Here is a 20158-nt window from a genome sequence, read left to right on the forward strand (position 1 = left end):
TCTGGAGAAGAGAAGGATCCAGGGAGACCTTATTGCAGCCTTCCAGTACTTGAATAAAAAAGAGAAAGAGAGACTTTTTACATGGGCAGGGCAAAGGGGAATGGTTTTAAACTAAAAGAGATTTTAGTTTAGATATATGGAAGAAATTCTCCCCTGTGAGGGTGCTGAGGCCCCGGCACAAGTTGCCAAGAGAAACTGTGGCTGCCCCATCCCTGGAAGTGTCCAAGGCCAGGTTGGACAGGGCTTGGAGCAACCTGGGATAGTGGAAGATGTCCCTGCCCATGGCAGGGGGTAGAATGAAATGATCTTTAAGGTTCCTTCCAATCCAAACCATTCTGTGATTCTAAGTACTGCCAGTCTGGTTCTGCAAACCACTCTGCTGTTCTGGGGTAACAGCTATTAAATAACAGCCAAATGTTTTCAATCCTTCTTGGGAAATCCCACATCACCTGTGTAAAATCCATTTGTCTATTTAAAAACAAAAAGCAATTCCTCCTTCTCTGAATTTACTGTTCTCCACCAGTGCTGCAAGAGTTTTGGTGCTATATTGTTCAAACTAGTCTTTCTTTTACTGTTCTCTGTGGGTTTTCTTAGAGAAAAATTTAGATTTGGTGTCTCTTAGGCATTTTGTACAGCACTGAACTCTCTGATGTGAGTCCTTGCTTTCTGGCCCCATCTTGACACACTAATTTCTGAAATTGTTTTCTGGCCAAGTCCAGGTTTTTTTGAGGGTTTCATCTGTTTCTGTGTCAACAAGTTGTTCATATTTTCCAAAAGTTATATGTGCTTTTCCTGTCCAAAGATGATTATGAGAGTTTGTTCTTCAAACTCTCAAACCTGTGTAGGACGGACAGAAATGCGGTTGTAAGGTGGCTGTGGTAAAGCTTGATCCACTGGGATGTGGTGTGAGATGCAGATGGCACAATGGTGAGAGGAATATCCCAGGGCAGTCTGTCATCTCAGTGTCCTTGTGGAGCAGTCCTCACCCTCTGCTGATAACTGTGGTGGGAGAAAAGAGGGTGGTCACATCTGCAGAGGAGGGACCCTACAAGTGGCCAAAGCGGACCTACCTGAGAGAGGTGAGGAGGCAGAGCTCTCTCCAGCAGGCAAAAGGAAAATGTCACTGGTTGTCTGGGCTCTGAAGAAGGTAAAACTCAACAGATGAACGCCCAGCTTGCAGGAGTCTACCCTGTTTCCATCACAGAGAGCTCTGGGAGATGTGGTAGCTGCTCAATCCCCCATAGCAACACAGGGATGTTGGAGTCATGGCAGAGTAGGAGTGTGCTGTGACCAATTAAGGGATTGGGGAAATTAATCGCTTTAAATTGCCCAGGCCTCGTGATGTCATGGTAGCCAGATATAGACTCTTCCAGCTCAGCGAGGACGGACCTCGCACGAACGGCACAGGCGTATCTTTAAATGGAGGCTGTGCTTTGTGAGGACAAACGTGGAGATGATGAATCAGCTGGCACAGAGGGAATTCATGTGGGTAGACTCGAGAGCTTTTCAAATGAGAAGCCCCTGAGGCTTGGCTGTGTCATCAGAAGAGAATAATTAGGACGGCAGTGCCCAACTTGTAGCTCTTTACCTGTTGGTCGCAGTCCAGGTGAGTGCCCTACCTAACTGTGGCAGGGCTGAGCTCAGGGGCATCCTCCAAGGTGATGGTGCTGCAAAGGAAACCAAACCCTTGCCTGTGGGATTCCTCTGTCCAGGTCCACAGGAGCTGATGTGCACATTTCTTTGTCCAGGTCCACAGGAGCTGATGTGACTATGCCATAGCTTGGCTCTCTACCAAAAAATTGCCTCCTGTAGGATTCAAGACAAGACATGAACACAGTGTTGTCTGTATTGCTCCTCAGTGTACCCTGGTCCACGTTAAGTTGCAAAGAAGAGAGAGAGAGAGAGAGAGAGAGAGAGAGAGAGAGACAGTGCTAGCAGAGTTTTGAAACCTCTTTTGTATTTACAAATGTATCTCAAAAAGTCCCACAATCATAACCTGCTCTGTCACCTGCAGTGTATTTGGAAAAATATTTTGGGATTCCAAAAGCTGGCTTGGCAGCAGGGGGATAAAAATGGCTGAGGCTTGCTGTGAGAGAGAAGGGGAAAATAAAGGAGTAGACTGCGTGGAATTTTCAGTGAGGCAATGGAAGAATGAGCCAGAAGTGAGTAATTAAACATAAATTTATATAACGCTACAGCATGCCCAGGGCAATGTGGTTAGTTATATACAAATATGTTTGGATTTTCTATCACAGAGATCAAGTACAACTATGGTATTTTCTGTGGGTGTAATCTCTTGATGTTTGCCTTTTCCCATTGATTTACAAGCAAGTGGGATTTGATACTATGGGAACAAACATATGAGGAGTGAGCTTAATATGATTTTGATACATGTAGTGTACTCTGCCAGCATGGCTCTCTGTAGGGATTTCAGTGCTGGACTGAACTCTTGGGTGATGGAACCAGTTCCTGCCCTACTTGCATACACTTATTAAGTTCCACCTTAAAATGAGTTACTGTTGCTCATATTGTTCACAAGTGAAGGCTGTTCCAGAAATTGGCTCTTCTGATGGCTAAGAAACCTAATTCCCTACGTTTAGTCAGTAGTTTGAGTGTCGGTTACCTCGAACGAAAAAGACACATTTTAAGGGTTGTTATTATTATGAAACTGAAAGTTTGTAAGGAGTTTGTCACAAATTGCAAGTTTCACTGAGGAAAGGACCTTGGGAGATCACCTCCAGTCCCAGGGCAGATCCAATGCTGTCATTCTGGCATTCATTCTGTAACTGTGTTAAAGTTGTGGGAAGGTTCTGCTGCCTCCTGTCTGACCGAGTCCGGTGCTCTGCTCCCCCCCTGCTGCACAGCTTCTGTGAGAGCCACTGCTGTAGGGAACACTCACTCTCTCCACCTTCGCAGCATCCTCTTACATCTCTGAGGCAATCTCTAAACTTGTCATGTCTCCCCACTCCCCTTTCTACCTTCCCTTTGAGCTCTGTTACCACCACTCGTGATTCCGGGCTGGCAGTCAGCAGGGAGCTTGGAGTGGGATGATGAGCAACAGCAATTTTGACGTGTCCCTGTCTGATAGGTTTGCTGCTTTAATCTTTCCCAACTTTTCTTATCATGCCCACGTAATGTGTTGCACACAGAATAAAAAAAATTGGCCGATACACAAGGACATGCCAGGGTTTTAGAGATCCCTGCTGATATTTTTTTCCTTGACACCATAAAGGAAACCAGCGTTCAAGTTGGGTTATTGTAGAAACTGCCCCTTGGCTTTGGCTGTTATGGATGAGACGGTTTCTGGGAATGCCTGGCTTTGTATGGACAGATGACTCTCTTTGTACATGCACTTCATTTATAATAATCAGGATAAGACTGAAACAGGTTTCTGTGCCCTGCTTGGGTGAATGTTGATTGTTCCCGAGGGCTTGCAGTGGTGTCAAATGAAATATATTTTTATTTTTCCAGAAGGCTGTTTAAAATGAAGATTGTGATAAAGTTTAACAATATCACCTAAATTCATAATTTATTCCCCCCCCTCCCAAATTATCTCCCTCCTTGTGTTTCCTCGTTTCACTGGGGTGAATGAATACTGGGAATGAAGTAGCTGTGCCTTCACTGACAGAAATACCACCTTTGTTGGCTTCAGAGGAGTATCCAGGCTGGTAATTGGGCCTCCAGGGCAGCTGTCAAAATGGAGTTAAAACCAGGTTTTGTAAACAGAGTTAAAATATCCCCATTATTTGGCTGAGAACTAGGGGTGTAATAGGACCACTCGCATCCTTTGGAGTGGAGCGGCAGATTCCAGGGTTTGTTGCCTGTTTGCCTGTGATCTCGTGAAAAATACGGAGAAAATGAGGTTTGTTTTCTTTGTTGCTGATATTGCTCTCCCGACAGTGCAGTTCAAAAGCAAAGTTACAGCAAATATCCCAGTTATCCAACTTTTAATGAATAATGCCTCAGGTATTGAGGGTGGGCTTGGATATTTTTTCCTCCTGGAACAACAACAACAACAATGCACGAAGATGTTTCCCACGCGCTGAACACCAACCCTGTTTGCCTTCTCTTGCAGCCTGTGGGTTTGGAGCAGGGCGTTCGGAGTCAGCAGGGGGGTGAGAAGCACGAGGCTGCGAGATGTCGGGCCGGAGCGGGAAGAAGAAGATGTCCAAGCTGTCCCGCTCGAGCAGGGCTGGCGTCATCTTCCCCGTGGGGAGGATGATGCGCTACCTGAAGAAAGGGACGTACAAGTACCGGATCGGTGTGGGAGCGCCCGTGTACATGGCAGCTGTCATAGAGTACCTCGCAGGTAAACCAAGAACCTGGGCCTGCAGCTGCTGAGCACGCACGGGAGCCAGGCATGGCCAAGGGATGGGGCAGGAGCGCGGGGAGCACTTCTGAAAATCAGGCTCTGCCGGCGCAGCACTTGTTGATGTTTGCTAAGAATGCTGAGGAGGTTAACTTGTTTCTTGAAGAGACCAAGGGTGGAAGTTTTCTCCTATGGAGGCACCAGCTGGACAGGATAATAACTGATGTTATATTATTATGTTAAGCTTTTGACACACCTAAATGTGACCAGTGACCAGGACCTGAGGGAGTGGCCTGAAGTTGTGCCAGAGGGGATTTAGGTCAGATATTAGAACAAGGTTCTTCCCCCGGAGGGTGGTTGGGCTCCCCAGGCAGGGGTCACAGCACCAAGGCTGGCAGAGCTCAAGGAGTGTTTGAATGACCCTCTCAGGCCCATGGTGTGACTCTTGGGGATGGTCCTGTGCAGGGCCAGGAGCTGGACTAGATGATCCTTATGGGTCCCTTCCAGCTCAGCAGATTCTGTGATTCTGTGAATAACAGGAGAAAAAAAGTAAACCTACCTTGTACATCTTTTGTGCTTTTCAAGTGAGCAAACTGTTTTGCTGGCTGTGTTTCTCCTTGCAGGACAGTGTCAAAAGTGTTATGAAATATAAAGGTTGTTCTTTTGTATTTTAAAAACACTTTTGCTTTGCCTAAGCGTGTAAAGAAAATGCTTCAGGGTTTAAATCTTCCCAGGTACCCCAAGATTTCTTTTTCCTTCCTTTCTGAAACTGAACTCAGAGGAAGGGGCAGGTGTCACGTGGTGATACAATATCCTGTGATTCTGTGCAGTAATGTTTTGGAGTGTCCTGTGGTCACATCTGCTCAGTTTCTTATTTAATTATGGAAAATAACACTTTAGGAAATTGTTAGAACTCACGGTGCAGAGAGGATTCTGGTTCAGGCTACTCAGGTGTTACAGATCAAGACTGAGGTGCATTAGAGAATCAGTGAGGAGTCACAGCCTGGATGGAATTAGTTGAGTGGATTGTGTTTCAGGAGCATAGTTTATTGCCAAAGTGGCAGGAAGAAGCTTGCATGGAGCCTTGGTGTCCATGTAAAAGCATGCCAGGCTTTGCATAAACATCTCTGTCTTTTTTACACATGAAAGCCTGTTCTCACTACCAGGCAATAAAAGCACTATTTTCTTTCAAAGGTGTGGAGAAAATATAAAATCTCACTATTAAATTTCACTAATTTCACCATTAAAATTAAATTTCTGATGATGCCTAATAGCATATTACAGAAACTTCCATGTTTGTGCTGGTACACTGCAGGATGAGAATTGACCTTTTTTGTTGTTTTCTGAGGCTACTTCTGGAGCTGGAGTGACAAAGTATTGCTCGTGTTGAAGAAATCACACTAACTTTTATAACATAATGTGCTGCATTGTGACTCTGCTGACCCTCTGTCTGGGGAGGAATATGTCTTTTCTTTTCCCACTCCACATGGATCCAGAGCATTCAAAGGAGCTTCTAGGATAAACATTTGGAGATGCTTGTTCTGAACTGTGGCAATTATTACAAGGTGCAGTAATAAATTGTCAGCAGCACATCTGGTGTGTGCAGCATTTCGGTAGTGCAGACTGAGTTATGGTCAGCACTGTTGACCTATTACCTGAACTAGAACAATGTATATCTTGGCTCTGCTCCTGGCTAGTAAATGCAGTTTAATTTGGGTCATTAATATTATATGGACAGATTATGTGTGGGCCTACTCTTTGTTTTAGGGAAAAAAAAGAATGTGTAGTGAACTGGGCAAGAAAATTGCTAGAGGTGTGGGCTGGGAGCCCACATAAATTGTAAAGGAATGCTATTTTAAGCTGCTTGGTTGAGCAGAGAACCCAAGCCTGCATATATTGTCATAGAATGGAGTAATGTTTCTGAGCAAACACCTATTGCTGGTGGATAGTGGCCTTTCCAAAACAAAGTTTCTGTGCTCTGTCCAGAGTTTTGTTTGGAAATACTACAAAGGTGGAGAGTTCGATTAAAAAAACAGTGTTGCAACATCTAACCCTGCTGATCTAGTTATTACTAATACTTTGTGGGAATAAAGTCTTGGGTTTTGGTAAGCCTGTAGAAACAAAATGTGTTTTTCCAAGGCTGTTGTTAAAGGGGGGATTACATGTCAAACTGGCAAATTTTCTTAACGTTATCTGATGCTTCCTGTTACAAATGCCATTCTTTTCTCGTGGACTTGCATTTAGGAAATGCTGGTTACTCAGGATGAAAGGCTGCATGCAGGGGAACTGCTTCAGGCTAAATCTGGCACGGTGGCAATAAGGGAGTCTGGCTTTTTAGCTGTTTCACAGAAGCAGGTCAAACCATATATTTTTGTTGTGTTAAGGCATTCATGAGAACTTCTCTAAATCCCTGAGTGCTTCTCTGCATTTGAGCAGAGATTTGATGCTTTACAAAAGGGTCTCTATGCCTTTCATTTAAATCTCTCTATGCTGTTTTATATCTTAGGCTGGAAAATCATATTGCAAAACTGCAGCTTAATTCCTGTCTAGAAAGTTTTATTTGCTGGAACAGCGTTGGGCTCCACTGGCTTCAGAGTTAAAGCTCTGGAAAATTGGACTCGGTCCCATTGGATTTATGGAGTCTGCAGCAGACTCATGCTCTGAGTGTGCACAGGGCTGACTGCAGTCACAGTCATCTAGATCAAACATCAGCTGCACGTGTCCCACAGTGCACCTTCCCAAAAAGCAGGCAGAGAATGCAGATGCCCCTTGATTAGGAGGCAGAAGTCATGTGAAGGGGGGGTGCTGCTCAGAGGAACTCATGGAAGATGCCAATGGAAAGCCATCCCCTCTAAATTAGGGCAGAACACATCACCATGAAAGGCTTCTTTCTTCACAGAAATCACCTGGCATGATCTGCCTCACACAACTTATCCTAAAGGGGAGGTGGAAAACAAGATAAATAACCTGTATGAAATCTTTCCAGTTTGCTATCAGTAATTCTCATAGACCTTTCTTATCAGTCCAGCTTCACAGAAACAGGCTGAGCTCAGCTGAACAAATACCTTTGGCCTGGCTAGGAGGCTTTTACTTCACAGACACTCCAAATGTGTTGATCCATCAGCCAGAGAAACCTCTTTTTTCTGTATGTCACAGGATGAGGAGATGTAATCCCATTCAGGTCATGGCTTGGCTGCTGCTCCTGTCGGCTGGGAGGGAGTTATATTCTTCCCTGCTCTGAGTGCTTATCAAAGAAGAGAAAAGGCTCCTTTGAAGATACTTTAAAAAGAAGTGTTGGGTAGAGCCAGTGGAGAGTTCTGGGCACTGCTCTGTAGCCCAGCATTCCATGTGTGCCAGAGTCCCTCAAGGAGCTGGTTTGCTTGTAGCCCCCTGTGCTGAAGATGTCTGGACTTGAAGTTACACTTCTGGTGTGGAGGCACCTTTGTGGGTTTTGAATCTTGAGGGAAGCAAGGTTGTTTCAGATTTCACTTTAATTCTTACTGCCTGCTGCTGAGAGCACATAAAGTAAAACCAACTTATGGCTGAGAATATCAAGATGCCCGATTCCCAGAGAGCTTGTTGTAGTACATGCTTTTGTTATAGGGCCTATATTCTTGGACTGGTCTTAGAATTTAGGTAACCTCAGCTGTTAAGATGCTTCTGCTTGAAATGTAAAGCACTTTCTTTACGAATCTGTTATTATCAGCAGAGGATGTGACAACTGATACCTCTAGTTTTGATGTGTATTTTGCAAGTGCCATTTTATATTATTAAGACTATGAGTCCCTGCCTCTACCATTAGAAAAATATGCATATAAACCACCATTAGAAGGAGGTAAGGTGATTATTTACCTATGCAGACATTTGGCGTCCTTTGGTAAGTTGTATATACATTTTCCACAGTCTGCCATACATCACCTCTGCCTCGGATTCCCTTCTTCCCAGTGTCCTGTGGTGGATGGCTGGCATTTGAGTGTTCTGCCTTTTTTGCTCTTGACATTAGGCAGAGGACATTTGGGTGCACCATCAGGATGCTGCTGGCCAAAGGACCCAAACCTGGGGGAGTGGGGTGAGCACACAGGTAGCAGGATGTGCCTGTTGTTGGCACACCTGAAAGAACTTCAGTTCCCATGCAGGTAAGTATGTGTTGCTTTTCTGGATATTTTTTTCCCCCCGATGCAATTTTCCTCTGCTATCAGCACACATCTGCAAAACCCACTGGAGAAGCCTGGGCCTCTTTTCTTGCTCTCTGCTGGTCTGCACAATGGATGGAATCTGTTCCTGCTGTCTGCTGCTGCCTTAGCTCTACTGGCAGAGGCCTGGGAGAGGGTCTGAAACTTCCAGCCCCGTGGGGGTGAATATAGCTGGATTATGCAGAATTTCTTTTCAGTCTCTGTTAAAATCCAGGACAGACTCTAGGAAATGCTAGAGCTGAGAGGTTCCTCCCCTAGCTCTTACAATTCACTGTGAATATGCACATAAATTTAAAAAGATAGGCTTTTACATCTCCAGCATTCATTTAAATATGTTCACTGTATGCTAGTGAAAACTGGAAGACAAATACGTACTTTTGTTATTCTTACTGAGTGATATTGAAAACTTGTATTTTTCCCAAGAGCCGAGAGCTAAGCCTCATGTTGAAATCATCTGGATTTTAGCCAGACAGCATTATGTACCTTTCCACTAAATTCTTCATGAAAGTCCTTCTTCTTATAATGGTTACAGTTCTTTATTTAGGAGTAAGGTATCATTAGGACACTGATGGGGTGTAGTTTTCATACCCCTGTATGAAATGCAAAACACAAACAAATGCAAACAACAAACCCCAAACCCCAAAACCAAAAGACAGGGACACTGTATGCTTTTAAAATGAAATGAAGTTTGAATGTGATTTTTGTGATTATTTGGAGGGGAGGGGGGAAGAAAAAATCCCTTCTTCCTTCCCAGTGTTTCAGTAGAGTTCTTACCTGAGAAATAACTTCTGAGTAGGGGCCAAACTGTGTAAGTTAATGAATTCTAATGATTGTTTACTGCAGTCCAAATAAACTTAGAAAGATGTGCCTATATTTCCTCCATAACACTTAGGAGAAGCTCGGTGACTTTGGTTGCAATATAAATGTTACTGATAATTTAGAGAAACTACTTTTGAAGTGACCTCCAGTTCCCAGAGATGTAGAAGGAACCTTCTGTCAATATTTTGTGCACTGAAGCTCTTACGTTGTCTCTGCTTGCACCTAAGGCAAACCTCTCATATCTTGATCTGAAATGAAGCTTCTCACAGATTTTCAGTGCCCTTTTATTCCAGCAGTGCCTGGCTAGTGTGCTGGCTTTCCAAGTACTTCTTCAAATGCACCTCAGTCTTCATCTTACCTAGTCCTGAGAATCCTTGCTGTTTGGCAGAGCTGTCTGTGCCAGGTTTGGGTTTTCACTGCATGCTTGACTGTTTGTTGTTATGGTGCTACTGCTAAATGTTGGACTGCTAATGTACATTTTTATAGGGTAGTTCTTTTGTCTTTTTGAAAGAATCATGACTTGGGGCTTCTAAAAGAAATGATGTGAACCGAGCTTAAAACATTTTCTGCTAGCTCTCCTTTAGGGGTTACTGGGAAGGACAAATTAATTGACCTAAATTTACAAATACATGGAGTGGGATTTGGTTTCTGCCTTTCCGTAGCAAAGACCCTTTAAATCTGGAAACGTCCCGAGAAGGTAAATGGATGTTAAGAAGGGATGTAAAGCGTGACTGCAGCGTGTACCTGAGGTGCATTTTTGTTGCTCATTTTTATCTCGGTGTGTCGCAGCTGAAATTCTAGAGCTGGCGGGAAACGCGGCGCGGGACAACAAGAAAGGGAGGATTGCCCCCAGACACATCCTCCTGGCAGTTGCAAATGATGAGGAACTGAATCAGGTACCTGTTCACTTTTTAATGCAGGAGTCACGTGCTGTGGCATAGGGGAAGGCTGGAAACAGTTTAGTCTGAGACATGAACGTGGTTGTCAGAGCAGAAGGCAAGACCGCGCCCTCTTAAATAAAAGCAAACAAAACCAAAGGTTCTGAGATACCTTATCTTAAATATTATGGACATAAATGTTGCTTCTTTTGTAGCCTGTGGGTCCTGTTGAAGTGTGTAGGCTTGATGCTTCATTCTTCTCAGGGACATGCAACACTTGAAGAAAATGTACCTTATGCAAGACCTTTTCCCAAAAATCTTAGAAATGTGTGTTTTCCATTATACTGGCTGTGAGGCCCGACTTGGGTAGGGATCTGGCTCACTCTGTTGCTGCCTCCCCACCCTTTTGCCCATTAGCTGTGGTTTGCAGTGCTCTGACTCTCAGGATCACGTGTGGGTTCACTTCTGCTAAACTTGGTGAGTGAGGACAGAAATCATTAGGATGGCCTGTAAATTGTACTATTCAGGGATGCCAAAAAGGTTCAGGCAGCATCAGAGTATCTCTTCTTGGTGGGCCCCATGTTAAGATGGATGACATCATTCACACTTTGAATACTCCTGTGCTTAATTTGTCTGCTTTAAATAATGAAAATGTGGTGCCCATGAAGTCATGTGACTGTTTCTACTCAAGCAGACTGAAAAGTCAAAGCAGAGGCCAGGAGAGAAGGAAAAGCATGCTAACACTACCAGCCCTTTCCCAGCTCTGTGGTTCTGGGCGGTGACCTGTGAACTGGGATCTACAGAGATCCAGTGTTGTCTGTTAGGAATTAGCCAGACATTGTCCTCCACATAGTATCACAGCCCACTCCTGTTGTTTGTCTCTGCAGAGCAGGTCCTTGGGGCTCTTCCTTGCTTTGTCACTGCATGTTTCCCTGCCAAAGGGGTCTGCATCCAGTCCTTTGAGCAGGGCTGTGGGACAGGCACTTTTCTTATTTTGCCCACACTCAGTGTTTCTGAGCCACCAAGGACAAGTTTGCACAAGGATCACTGCACTGGAAGAGACAAGAGTGATTGTACAGCAGCAGAGTTCCCAGGATGTGCTGGCTGACTTTGCTGTCACCTGCCAAGTTCCTTTGTATTGTGGATTTTGTCCCTAACAGTTTTTTGGTGGTGTGGGCTAAGAGGATCTGTAATATGCTTCTCTACACTGCTTCTCCTGGCAGTTGCTAAAAGGTGTGACTATTGCAAGTGGGGGTGTCCTGCCCAGAATTCAGCCTGAGCTTCTGGCCAAGAAACGGGGTGCCAAAGGCAAGTCTGAGACCATCCTTTCCCCTGCTCCCGAGAAGAAGGGGAGGAAATCCATGGTGAACAAAAAGAGTGGGAAGAAGGCAAAGTCTCCCAAGGCCCGGACATCCAAAAAAGTAAGCACAAGGCAGGTGCACATTCCATGCTGCCCTTTGCACTACTTTCTTGATAACTGTGTGGAATCTCTTTACCTCCACACTGTGTGGCAGTGAGCTCTTGCTTTTAAACATCGTGTACTGGAGGGATGTCTTGCCTTCAGCCTTGTGCAGTTACTGAATTGCTGTTAGAGATTTTCCTAACTGCCCAGAGAACTTGTCCTGACGTGGCATGGCAGTGCCATTGTGACAAGCTCTTTGTTCCACGTGTTCTTAGCTGTGCTGTTGTTAGTGGGTTTTAAAAGAAGAATAAATGAATCAGAACTTGAGCACTGCACCTTCCCTCGTGGTTGCCCTTCCTGTGTCACTATCCAAAATGGTTTAATTTGGTAAAGCAGTAACCCAGATCAGTGCTCTTGGTTTGTCCTTCCAGAGCATGCACCTTAAAATGCTGCTAGGTTTTGTTTGGGTAGGATTAGATGATATTAAGCTTTGACTTAAGCTTTTTAAACTTGCATTAAGCACATTTTTCTAGAGACCTTTAAGCTTTGATAGAGTTACGTAGCTGAGGATGCAGAGACAACTTTTGAAAAGAAAACAGGAGTTGCTTAATAGGATGTTTATTAGGATGCCTCTGTGTATTGATCTCAGCCACCACCTTACTTTGAATGGTGCACATCAGAGTTTGAACTTGTTAGGAAGAGTTAGCTTCTTGACATACCTTAAAGCAAATACTGAAAGATGTGAGGAGATGCTCCTGCAGCCCTCTAGGGCTGGTGTGTTTGCTGCTCCTGGAGCTAAGCAGCAAGAAGGATTTATGATTTATTAACTGAGACTTAACAGGTTTTTTTTCAGATCACAAAGTTGTTTTTTCTTCAGATTGGGATATTTGACTGGGTTACTAAGTTACTAAATCTGATTTATTATGAGCTCTGCTCTGTTAGCAACAAAAATAAACTAGCACACACCCACCCATAAATACAACTTTGATTGTTAGTGAAACTACAGATGGCTGTGGGTGCCCCGAATCTGAATGTAACCACAAGTGTATATAATACCTCAGATGAACCACTGATGTTTAGCATTATATAAACAGAGCAGACCTCTGTTGTTATATAATCTTTGGGGATTAGAAGGCTACAAGTAATATATTGATCTGAGAAGATTAGATTTATAGTAACTGATTAAATCTATCCATTATTCAATAATGGTATATGTCGATTTTTTTTTCCCCTTTTGAGAGTCCTTGCTTCCTTGCTTTTTTTTCTCCCCTCAAATAGAACAAACAAAAAGACAATGAAAAAGAAGGAGCTTCGAACTCAACATCTGAGGATGGACCTGGGGATGGTTTCACTATCTTGTCCTCCAAGAGCCTTGTGCCAGGGCAAAAGGTAATACGAAGTCAGAACGGATTGGGATCACAGCAGTGGGGCCTGGCATTAACAAAAGGATGAGTTTGATCCAACAGCACTGCAAAATCTCTGTGTTCTGCCTTAGTGGTTCCAAACTTAAGGCCAAAACTCGCTCCAGTCATTGGCAAGGTCTCAAAAGTATGTCTGCAGATAAAAGATTTGCAAGAACAATGCTGGTCAGCCCCTCTGCAGAGATCCACACTGAGTCATTTCTTGGCCTGAGCAGGACTGGGGTTTTGATCGGTTTGGCTTTGTCTGTGTTGTGCTGACATACTGCCAAACCAGGTTTAAACTTCTAGGCTATTTATTGTTTCTCAAAGAATATTTCTGGGCCAGGTCCCAGGATCACCCAGAGCTTGTTGGTTTGTGCCAGAAGCCCGGGTGCTCCATCTGAAAGTGGGCTGTGGGACTCTGCTTTGTCAGTGTTCCAACTGAGGACATCACCAGAGCTGCAGAACGTTCCTACTGCTCCATCTCAGCACAGGCTGTGGCATCTTGCCTGGCCAGAGTTACAAAACTGTCCCACCAAAATACATCTCCTTGGTGTTCCATCAACTGTGCCTTGTGTTTATTACTTTTTGTTCCCCTGTACTCTCCAAGAACAAGAAGGTTTTTTTGTCTTCCTTAATTTTTGAACCCTCTGAATTAATCTGGAGGTCTTCTTACAGATTTAGCTATGGGAATATAATCAATTTTTTATTATTATTTATGCCAGGAATAGGTAATTAATCACTGGGGTTGTGAAGCCTTCATAGATCAGGACAGTGCTCAGCCCATTTTCTCAGCCCCCTTACAGTAGTTCTCTGAGGGCAAGTGCTTCTGCAGGAGAAACACTTTTTAGTTTCTTTATTTTTCTCTTTAAACCAAAGCATTTCCAAAATCAACCCTTTTTTCTCCGAAGTGTGATGCTAGAACACTGATTTTCCTAGCAGTAACTTCCTCTGGAGCAAACTCCCAAGCTGTGGGCACATCACCAAATAATTGGAGCGGTGTGCAAATTAATTAATCAAAAGCTGAAAATCAGAATCACACATACTGAACACAATAAAATAACTGATCTCTGAAAGGCTGAATCCAGACTTCTTTCATTTTAGTTTTTTTGTGGTATGAAAATGCTTTTGCACTCGCGTTACTATTTTACTTTTTTCCTGTCCCCTCATTATTATTTTTCAGCTTTCTCTGACACAGAGTGACATCAGCCATATTGGCTCCATGAAAGTAGAAGGCATCGTTCACCCCACAACTGCTGAAATAGATCTCAAGGAGGAAATAGGTGAGGCTCTGCTACAGGCAGAAAAAACAGATCTAGAGTTGGAACAGTAGCTGGTCTACTGGCTGCCTGCTGAGATCCCATCCTGTTTCATCTGAATCTTCCCCAGGCCATAAATATCATTTACAACACTTCTGAAAATCAGGCTGGATCTGACTAGGTATAACAGGCTAATCACTAATTTATCTCTTTTTTTTTTTTTTAATGATGCCTTGTGACAAGCAAAACACAGATAACTGGTTGAAGCACGTGAGCAGCAAAGGTGTAAATAATCATTACTGCTGTCTTTTCTTGGATTATTTTTATGTTTGCCTCTGAAATTTCTCTTACAAAACTTATACATTAATAGCACTGCTAATTATGCTTTTCAGTATAGGATATGACATAATTTAGAAATACTCATGTACAAAGCCTTATCCTGCTCATGTGAAATAAGGAAATATTATCATTACAAATGCAGAAATTGAAGCAGGAGGGAGGTAAAAAGCTATTAGCCCCTCACGTAGGGGGGCACAGAATCTAGTAACAGGCTTTGGGATCATTGTTTTGTACTCATCAAGACCTTCACTGGTATCTCAGCTGTGTTTGTTTCAGCAAGCAGTAGGGTTTGTATGCTGAACTGATTCTGGAGGCTGAAAATCTGAGTCCTGAAAATCCTCACTATTTTAGCCATAAATCAGAGTAAGACAGCTTTCTTGCAGATATTTATATTAAAGTCATTTCCAGTAATATAATAGAGGGCTCTTCAAAACCAATAAAAAGTAACTTTATCTGTGTCTAGGCACAGTGGCAAACATAAACATCAGCTGCTGCTGATAGAGGGAGACAGGATAATAAGTGTACAGTGTTCTTTTAAAGAATGCAGAGTTGTTTTTCCACGCTGATGCTCCGAAGCCAAGGCCTTTTGCTCCGTGTCCTTGCAGGCAAGGCGTTGGAAAAGGCTGGAGGAAAAGAGTTTTTAGAAACAGTGAAAGAGCTTCGCAAATCTCAAGGACCTTTGGAAGTTGCTGAAGGTAAAAAGGATACTGCAGTCTGCCTTGGACACAGCTCATTTCATATGTTCTTTTCTCTGGACATTCTGGTCTGTTCTGGATTATATATGTGCCTTTGCTTGTGTGATGTAAATGTTTCCTCTTCGAAGCTGCTGCTGATGTGAGCAACCTGCTGAGGGGGCAAAAAAGGAGGAATAGGATACCTGTGTGCTGTGCATGTTCTGTCTTTGGGCTGATTAATTTCTCTTAGTCAACTTCTGTCTGCAGGAGCCCCAAAACTAAGAAAATCTTGTGCTGTCACCTATGTGCCATCTTTCCTGCTGTGTTTGTACTGATTTTCAGAAGAGCAATTGTTCAGGCACTACAGCTAAATTATTAGAAGAGCTCCCTGCAAGGGTTTAGTGCATCTGTAGCAGTGAATGGGTTGGGACTTGAGCTTGTGCTTTCCTTTGTGGACAAATTAAACCAGTTTATATGGATTAAAGGTGGCTGGAAGACGGATTACAGAAAGTTATAATATGTCTTATCTGACTTAGTATCTCAATACTCAAGAAAGTAAATGTTTTAAATTGTCTCATTTTGGAAATTTTCTGAATGAGTAGCCTAGTTTTATAATCTCAAATGACAGGGAAATTTTCATACAAGATAATGTGCTTCACTTTCACATCTAATCAAATTTATCTGCCCTAAAATCAAAGTAAACTGCTTTTCTCTGTAATGGTGGACATGTGAATACTTCAAAGTTTTTTATCCCTGGGCTAATTTCATCCTGCACAGCTAATATCAGAGAGTTTAACCTGAGATTCCCCAGACCCAGATTTCCAGTAGTTCTGATGGTCACAGTTACAACAAAAGCAAACTGATGCCATGCTGTGGACTCTGCAGGTCCTGGAGAAATATTAGGCTTTCTGAAAAATTAATCTGAGCTTCCTAATTGGACATAACTGGTGGGGACCTTCAACAAGCATCTTTGATTTTCTTGTCCTTATCTGAAATTACCCAGCTGTGTAAATATTACTCCCCAACACTCTGGAGCTGTAATATGATGGTGATGATGATGCAGGATATTTGTGCAAAGCATTGGGTGACAGCACTGCAGAAATGTCTGTTGGGGGATTAGCGCTGCCGTGTTCAGGGCGAGGTTTCGGTGCTCTGCACAAAAAAACCTCCGAGGCCATGCTGAATGAGAGAGCTGAAAACCATTACTGAATAACTGTGTGCTAACCAAATGAGCCCTGGGTTCTTTGGTCTCCAAAGAAATAACCACTGATCACAAAGGTGATGATGAGGCAGTCAGGTTATGACTGCGAGCGAGCCACTGTGGCGCGTCGTAATTCCGAATGTATTTCTTTGGAGAGGTGATGTAATTAAGAAGTGCGTTGGGCTGAGAGGTCAGCGCAGGGTGGTTCCTGTTCGACACTAAATGTTACGTTTCCGTTTGTGTTAGCTGCACTCACTCAGTCTAGCGGCCTAGCAGCAAAGTTTGTCATCCACTGTCACATCCCACAGTGGGGCTCGGACAAGTGTGAAGAGCAGCTCGAGGAGACTGTCAAGAACTGCTTAACAGCTGCAGAAGACAAGAAGTTGAAGTCCGTGGCGTTCCCCCCGTTCCCCAGCGGCAGGTAGGACTCTGGCTGCACAGGAGGGTTCTGTGTCAGGGAGCAGTGGTGTAATTAGCTGTCAGAGAGCTGCTGCTGGGGCAGTGCCCTCTGCTCTGTGACCCTGCCTCTGCCCCTGCCACACTGTGCTGCTCCAGGGGAAACCAGCCTCGAGGGCAGCGCTGGCAGGACACTGCCAGAAAGGCTTTGTGAAGAGAAATTAGCCACCTCACAGGAGAGCTGAGTGGGCTTGCTGTGTTTTGTATTGCTGGGCACTCATTTTCATTCCTCTGCTACGGGCCTACACCCCCTCAGGTCCCTTTGTTTGGCTGTAGGGGTCTTATTAAAACTGCATTTGTACTAATAAGATTATACCAGCATAATACTGAGGGCAGGTAATAGGGATGCAACCTGAGGTAGGTAAGTAGGTGTGGGGTGCTCACTTAAGTCACCCTGGCAATATAGATTAAACAGACGAGTCACACAAAATCTCTTTTTTCAAAAGAAAATGTTTCTCAAATGAATATTTGCTTTAAAAAGGGAACTATGAAACTAGCTGTGTTTCTGTCTCAGTGACTAGCAAACAAAATGTGGTTGACTAAGAAATCCGAAGTATTTATCCTTTTCTTTTTTTTTTTCTTTTTAACTTCTTTTTAAACCAACAGTTTGTTGGTCCCTGATCACAAGAAACGTTAGACAAGCCCTGCTAACTGCAGAACTTGTTCTTCTGTGTTAGAGTTCTAAGGCTTATATTGGATTTGAAATGTATCTGCTGGTTTTGGTAGAGGGGCCCGAAGAATAGAGTACATAGTACAGGCCAGTTGTGTTGGCCCGACAGTGAGTAAAATGAAAGTCAAACTGTGTTTTGATCAGTGGAATCACCCCACATCACTGAAAACACAGGAGGTGGAAGTGCCATTTTTACACAGACAATTTTCAAAGCAGAATAATATTTTTATGAATCAGGACAAAAGAATAAATAGAGGGGCAGTGCAATATTTAGTGATTTTTTTTTTATATACAGATCTTTTTGTTTATGGTTTTCAGTCAGAGCAAATCGTGATTTTTTAACACTCTTTAATAATAAAGAGCACCTTTCAAAAATGAACTGTAGCTTTTAATGCCAATAGAAATAGTTTTGAGACCTCTTGTCTTCTGTGAGCATAGAATTAGAATAATCCAGTCTTGGACCATTAGTCTTGATGGAGACCCTTCTGCTGCTTTGTTCCATGTCACTCTCTGTTGCTCTTACAATTACTCCTGCTAACAGAAAATAGAATAACTCTTACCACGTGGTAAGATTTATCAAAGGACCTCAAAATTTTCTGAAAAAAGGGAAGAATTTTTTAAATCGTTCTTAATGGCTTTGTTTTCGTTTTATTCTCCCTACATTCTGCCCAGGAAATACTGGGTTTGTGAGTAGATCACGAATTATGCTGCATCAGTCCTGTGAATTTTTTACATTTTCCTCTGTCCCATCCTAGGGACTGTTTGCAGTAACTGATGTAACACTACAATAGGTGGGATATTTCAGTCGAGCCAGATCTTTTTGATGGTTTTCAGTATAAATATGAGAGGTAGTCTGAAATCACTCACATAAAACTGAGTAAAGAGAAGTGAGAAGTACTAAATGTAGAAAGTGAAATACAAAACACGTGCAAATGTTACCAAAAAGGTGGGGGGAAAGGAAAAAACACTGCAAAGGCAGTTCTGGATGCTATTAGAAGAAATACTGTAATCTCTCAAGTGTGAGGATTGTTAGGCACTGGAATGGCTTATCTGTGTGTTCTGCTGTAGCCCCACCAAAGACCTGTAAGTATAAGTTAGACAAACCTTTTTCAGAGCACAAAAGTTTTATATGTAATCCTATCTCAGAGGAAGGGCACGGCCTAGGTTGTGCTGACCAACTATTTTTGGCGTGGATCAAAATTCCTCTGGAGTATTATCATGCAGCAGAATCTAAATAGGAATTAAAAAGCCCACATACTGTAACAACCGGTAGCTTTTAGCTGTTCAGATTGTAGGTTAGAGAATATTACCATCAAAATGAGTGAATGAGTGTGTCTTGACCTTAATTTGGCTTGGAGCTGTAATTTCAATTATTTTCACAGGAGTCCCAAGCAAAGTATTTTTAATGACAGAGTGAGGAAGTCAGCTAAGTAGGTGATGTTTTGGGTTTGGGTTTGTTTTTTTTTTTTCAGTTTTCAGCTAAAAAACCATAATCATCCTTTGAACTTTCTAGCCTGCCCAGCATGGCATGGAAAAGTTTAATTCTAAGGGGGGGGGGGAGCATTAAAAAAAACCTTTGCGTGGTTATAAAAAGGAGAAGCAACTGAAAACAGCAGCTGTGCCAGCAAGGAGACTGATATAGCAGCAGGTGAATACTGCTATCAAAACCTTGGGGTTTGCTTCTGGATGTGCCAGACTGTGACTGGCACTGTCTTGGCAGCAGCGCTGGCTGGTTGCTCTCAGCATCACGTGTACCCGGTGCCTGCCCTGTGACACTCACCTGTGCTCTTCCCTTCCCCTCCCACACAGAAACTGCTTCCCAAAACAGACGGCAGCCCAGGTGACTCTCAGAGCTATTTCCACCCATTTTGATGGCACCAGCTCTTCCTCCTTGAAGAACATTTACTTCCTGCTCTTCGACAGCGAAAGCATCGGCATCTACGTGCAAGAAATGGCCAAGCTAGACACCAAGTAGCAGTGGCAGCCAAATGAAACTTTATTTTTCAACAAACTTGAGTAGCATTAAAAGCATTAGAGGTGGGTTTTATTTTTTCAATGTGATGAGGAGGGGGAGTGGTAGTAGTGTGATGTGTTGTGACTTGATGAAGAGCTGTGACTAGAGATGAGAGGGGTTTAGTCCGATTTCTTCATGCTATCAGCATCCTCTAGCCATTTCTATCACCTTAAGCAATTGAGTTACCATCTGTTTTTGGGGGTTTAGTGTCCCTTGGTACTTTAGTTTAGGAGTTTTTAAAGAGTAACCTCATTTTAGATTTGTAGTGATGATTTCTCCACACACACCACTTTAAAGAAAGCTCTTAAAAATGTTTCCCTTTTCCCCTCCCTTGAGGGTAGATGGTAAACTGCCTTCAGCCCACAGAGAGAGGGGAAAAGGATTTTAGAAGTGATGCATGAGAAGCTTCTGTTTTGCTTTTAACTCACAATAACCTCTGTAATTACTGAGAATATTTCATGCTGATTTTGTTTGTTTTATAAGAAAAAAAATGTGTCAAGCGTGGTTATTGTTATAATCCCTAATTTCGTTCTGGGAATTTCTC

The 20158-nt window shown here is 43.2% G+C and overlaps 1 protein-coding gene across 2 annotated transcripts; it reads left to right on the forward strand.

The window, feature by feature from the left end:
• The first annotated feature begins 4122 nt into the window (after positions 1-4122).
• On the forward strand, positions 4123-20105 carry LOC103764979 (core histone macro-H2A.2). Of its 2 annotated transcripts, none has more exons than XR_001921589.2 (8): positions 4123-4309; positions 10111-10217; positions 11423-11620; positions 12880-12990; positions 14185-14284; positions 15205-15294; positions 16783-16895; positions 19410-19517. XR_001921589.2 is itself a non-coding variant. In XM_008931930.3 (8 exons), the coding sequence occupies exons 1-8, from the start codon at positions 4138-4140 to the stop codon at positions 19573-19575; spliced, it is 1119 nt and encodes a 372-aa protein (XP_008930178.1). In that variant the 5' UTR covers positions 4123-4137; the 3' UTR covers positions 19576-20105. The 2 variants fall into 2 exon arrangements, 1 of the variants encoding a protein (XP_008930178.1); XM_008931930.3 differs by having other exon boundaries at positions 16721-16895; positions 19410-20105.
• Positions 20106-20158: the final 53 nt, after the last annotated feature.

Source organism: Manacus vitellinus, unplaced genomic scaffold (assembly GCF_001715985.3).
Source record: "Manacus vitellinus isolate BGI_N305 unplaced genomic scaffold, ASM171598v3 scaffold_48_pilon, whole genome shotgun sequence".
NCBI classification, from domain to species: domain Eukaryota; kingdom Metazoa; phylum Chordata; class Aves; order Passeriformes; family Pipridae; genus Manacus; species Manacus vitellinus.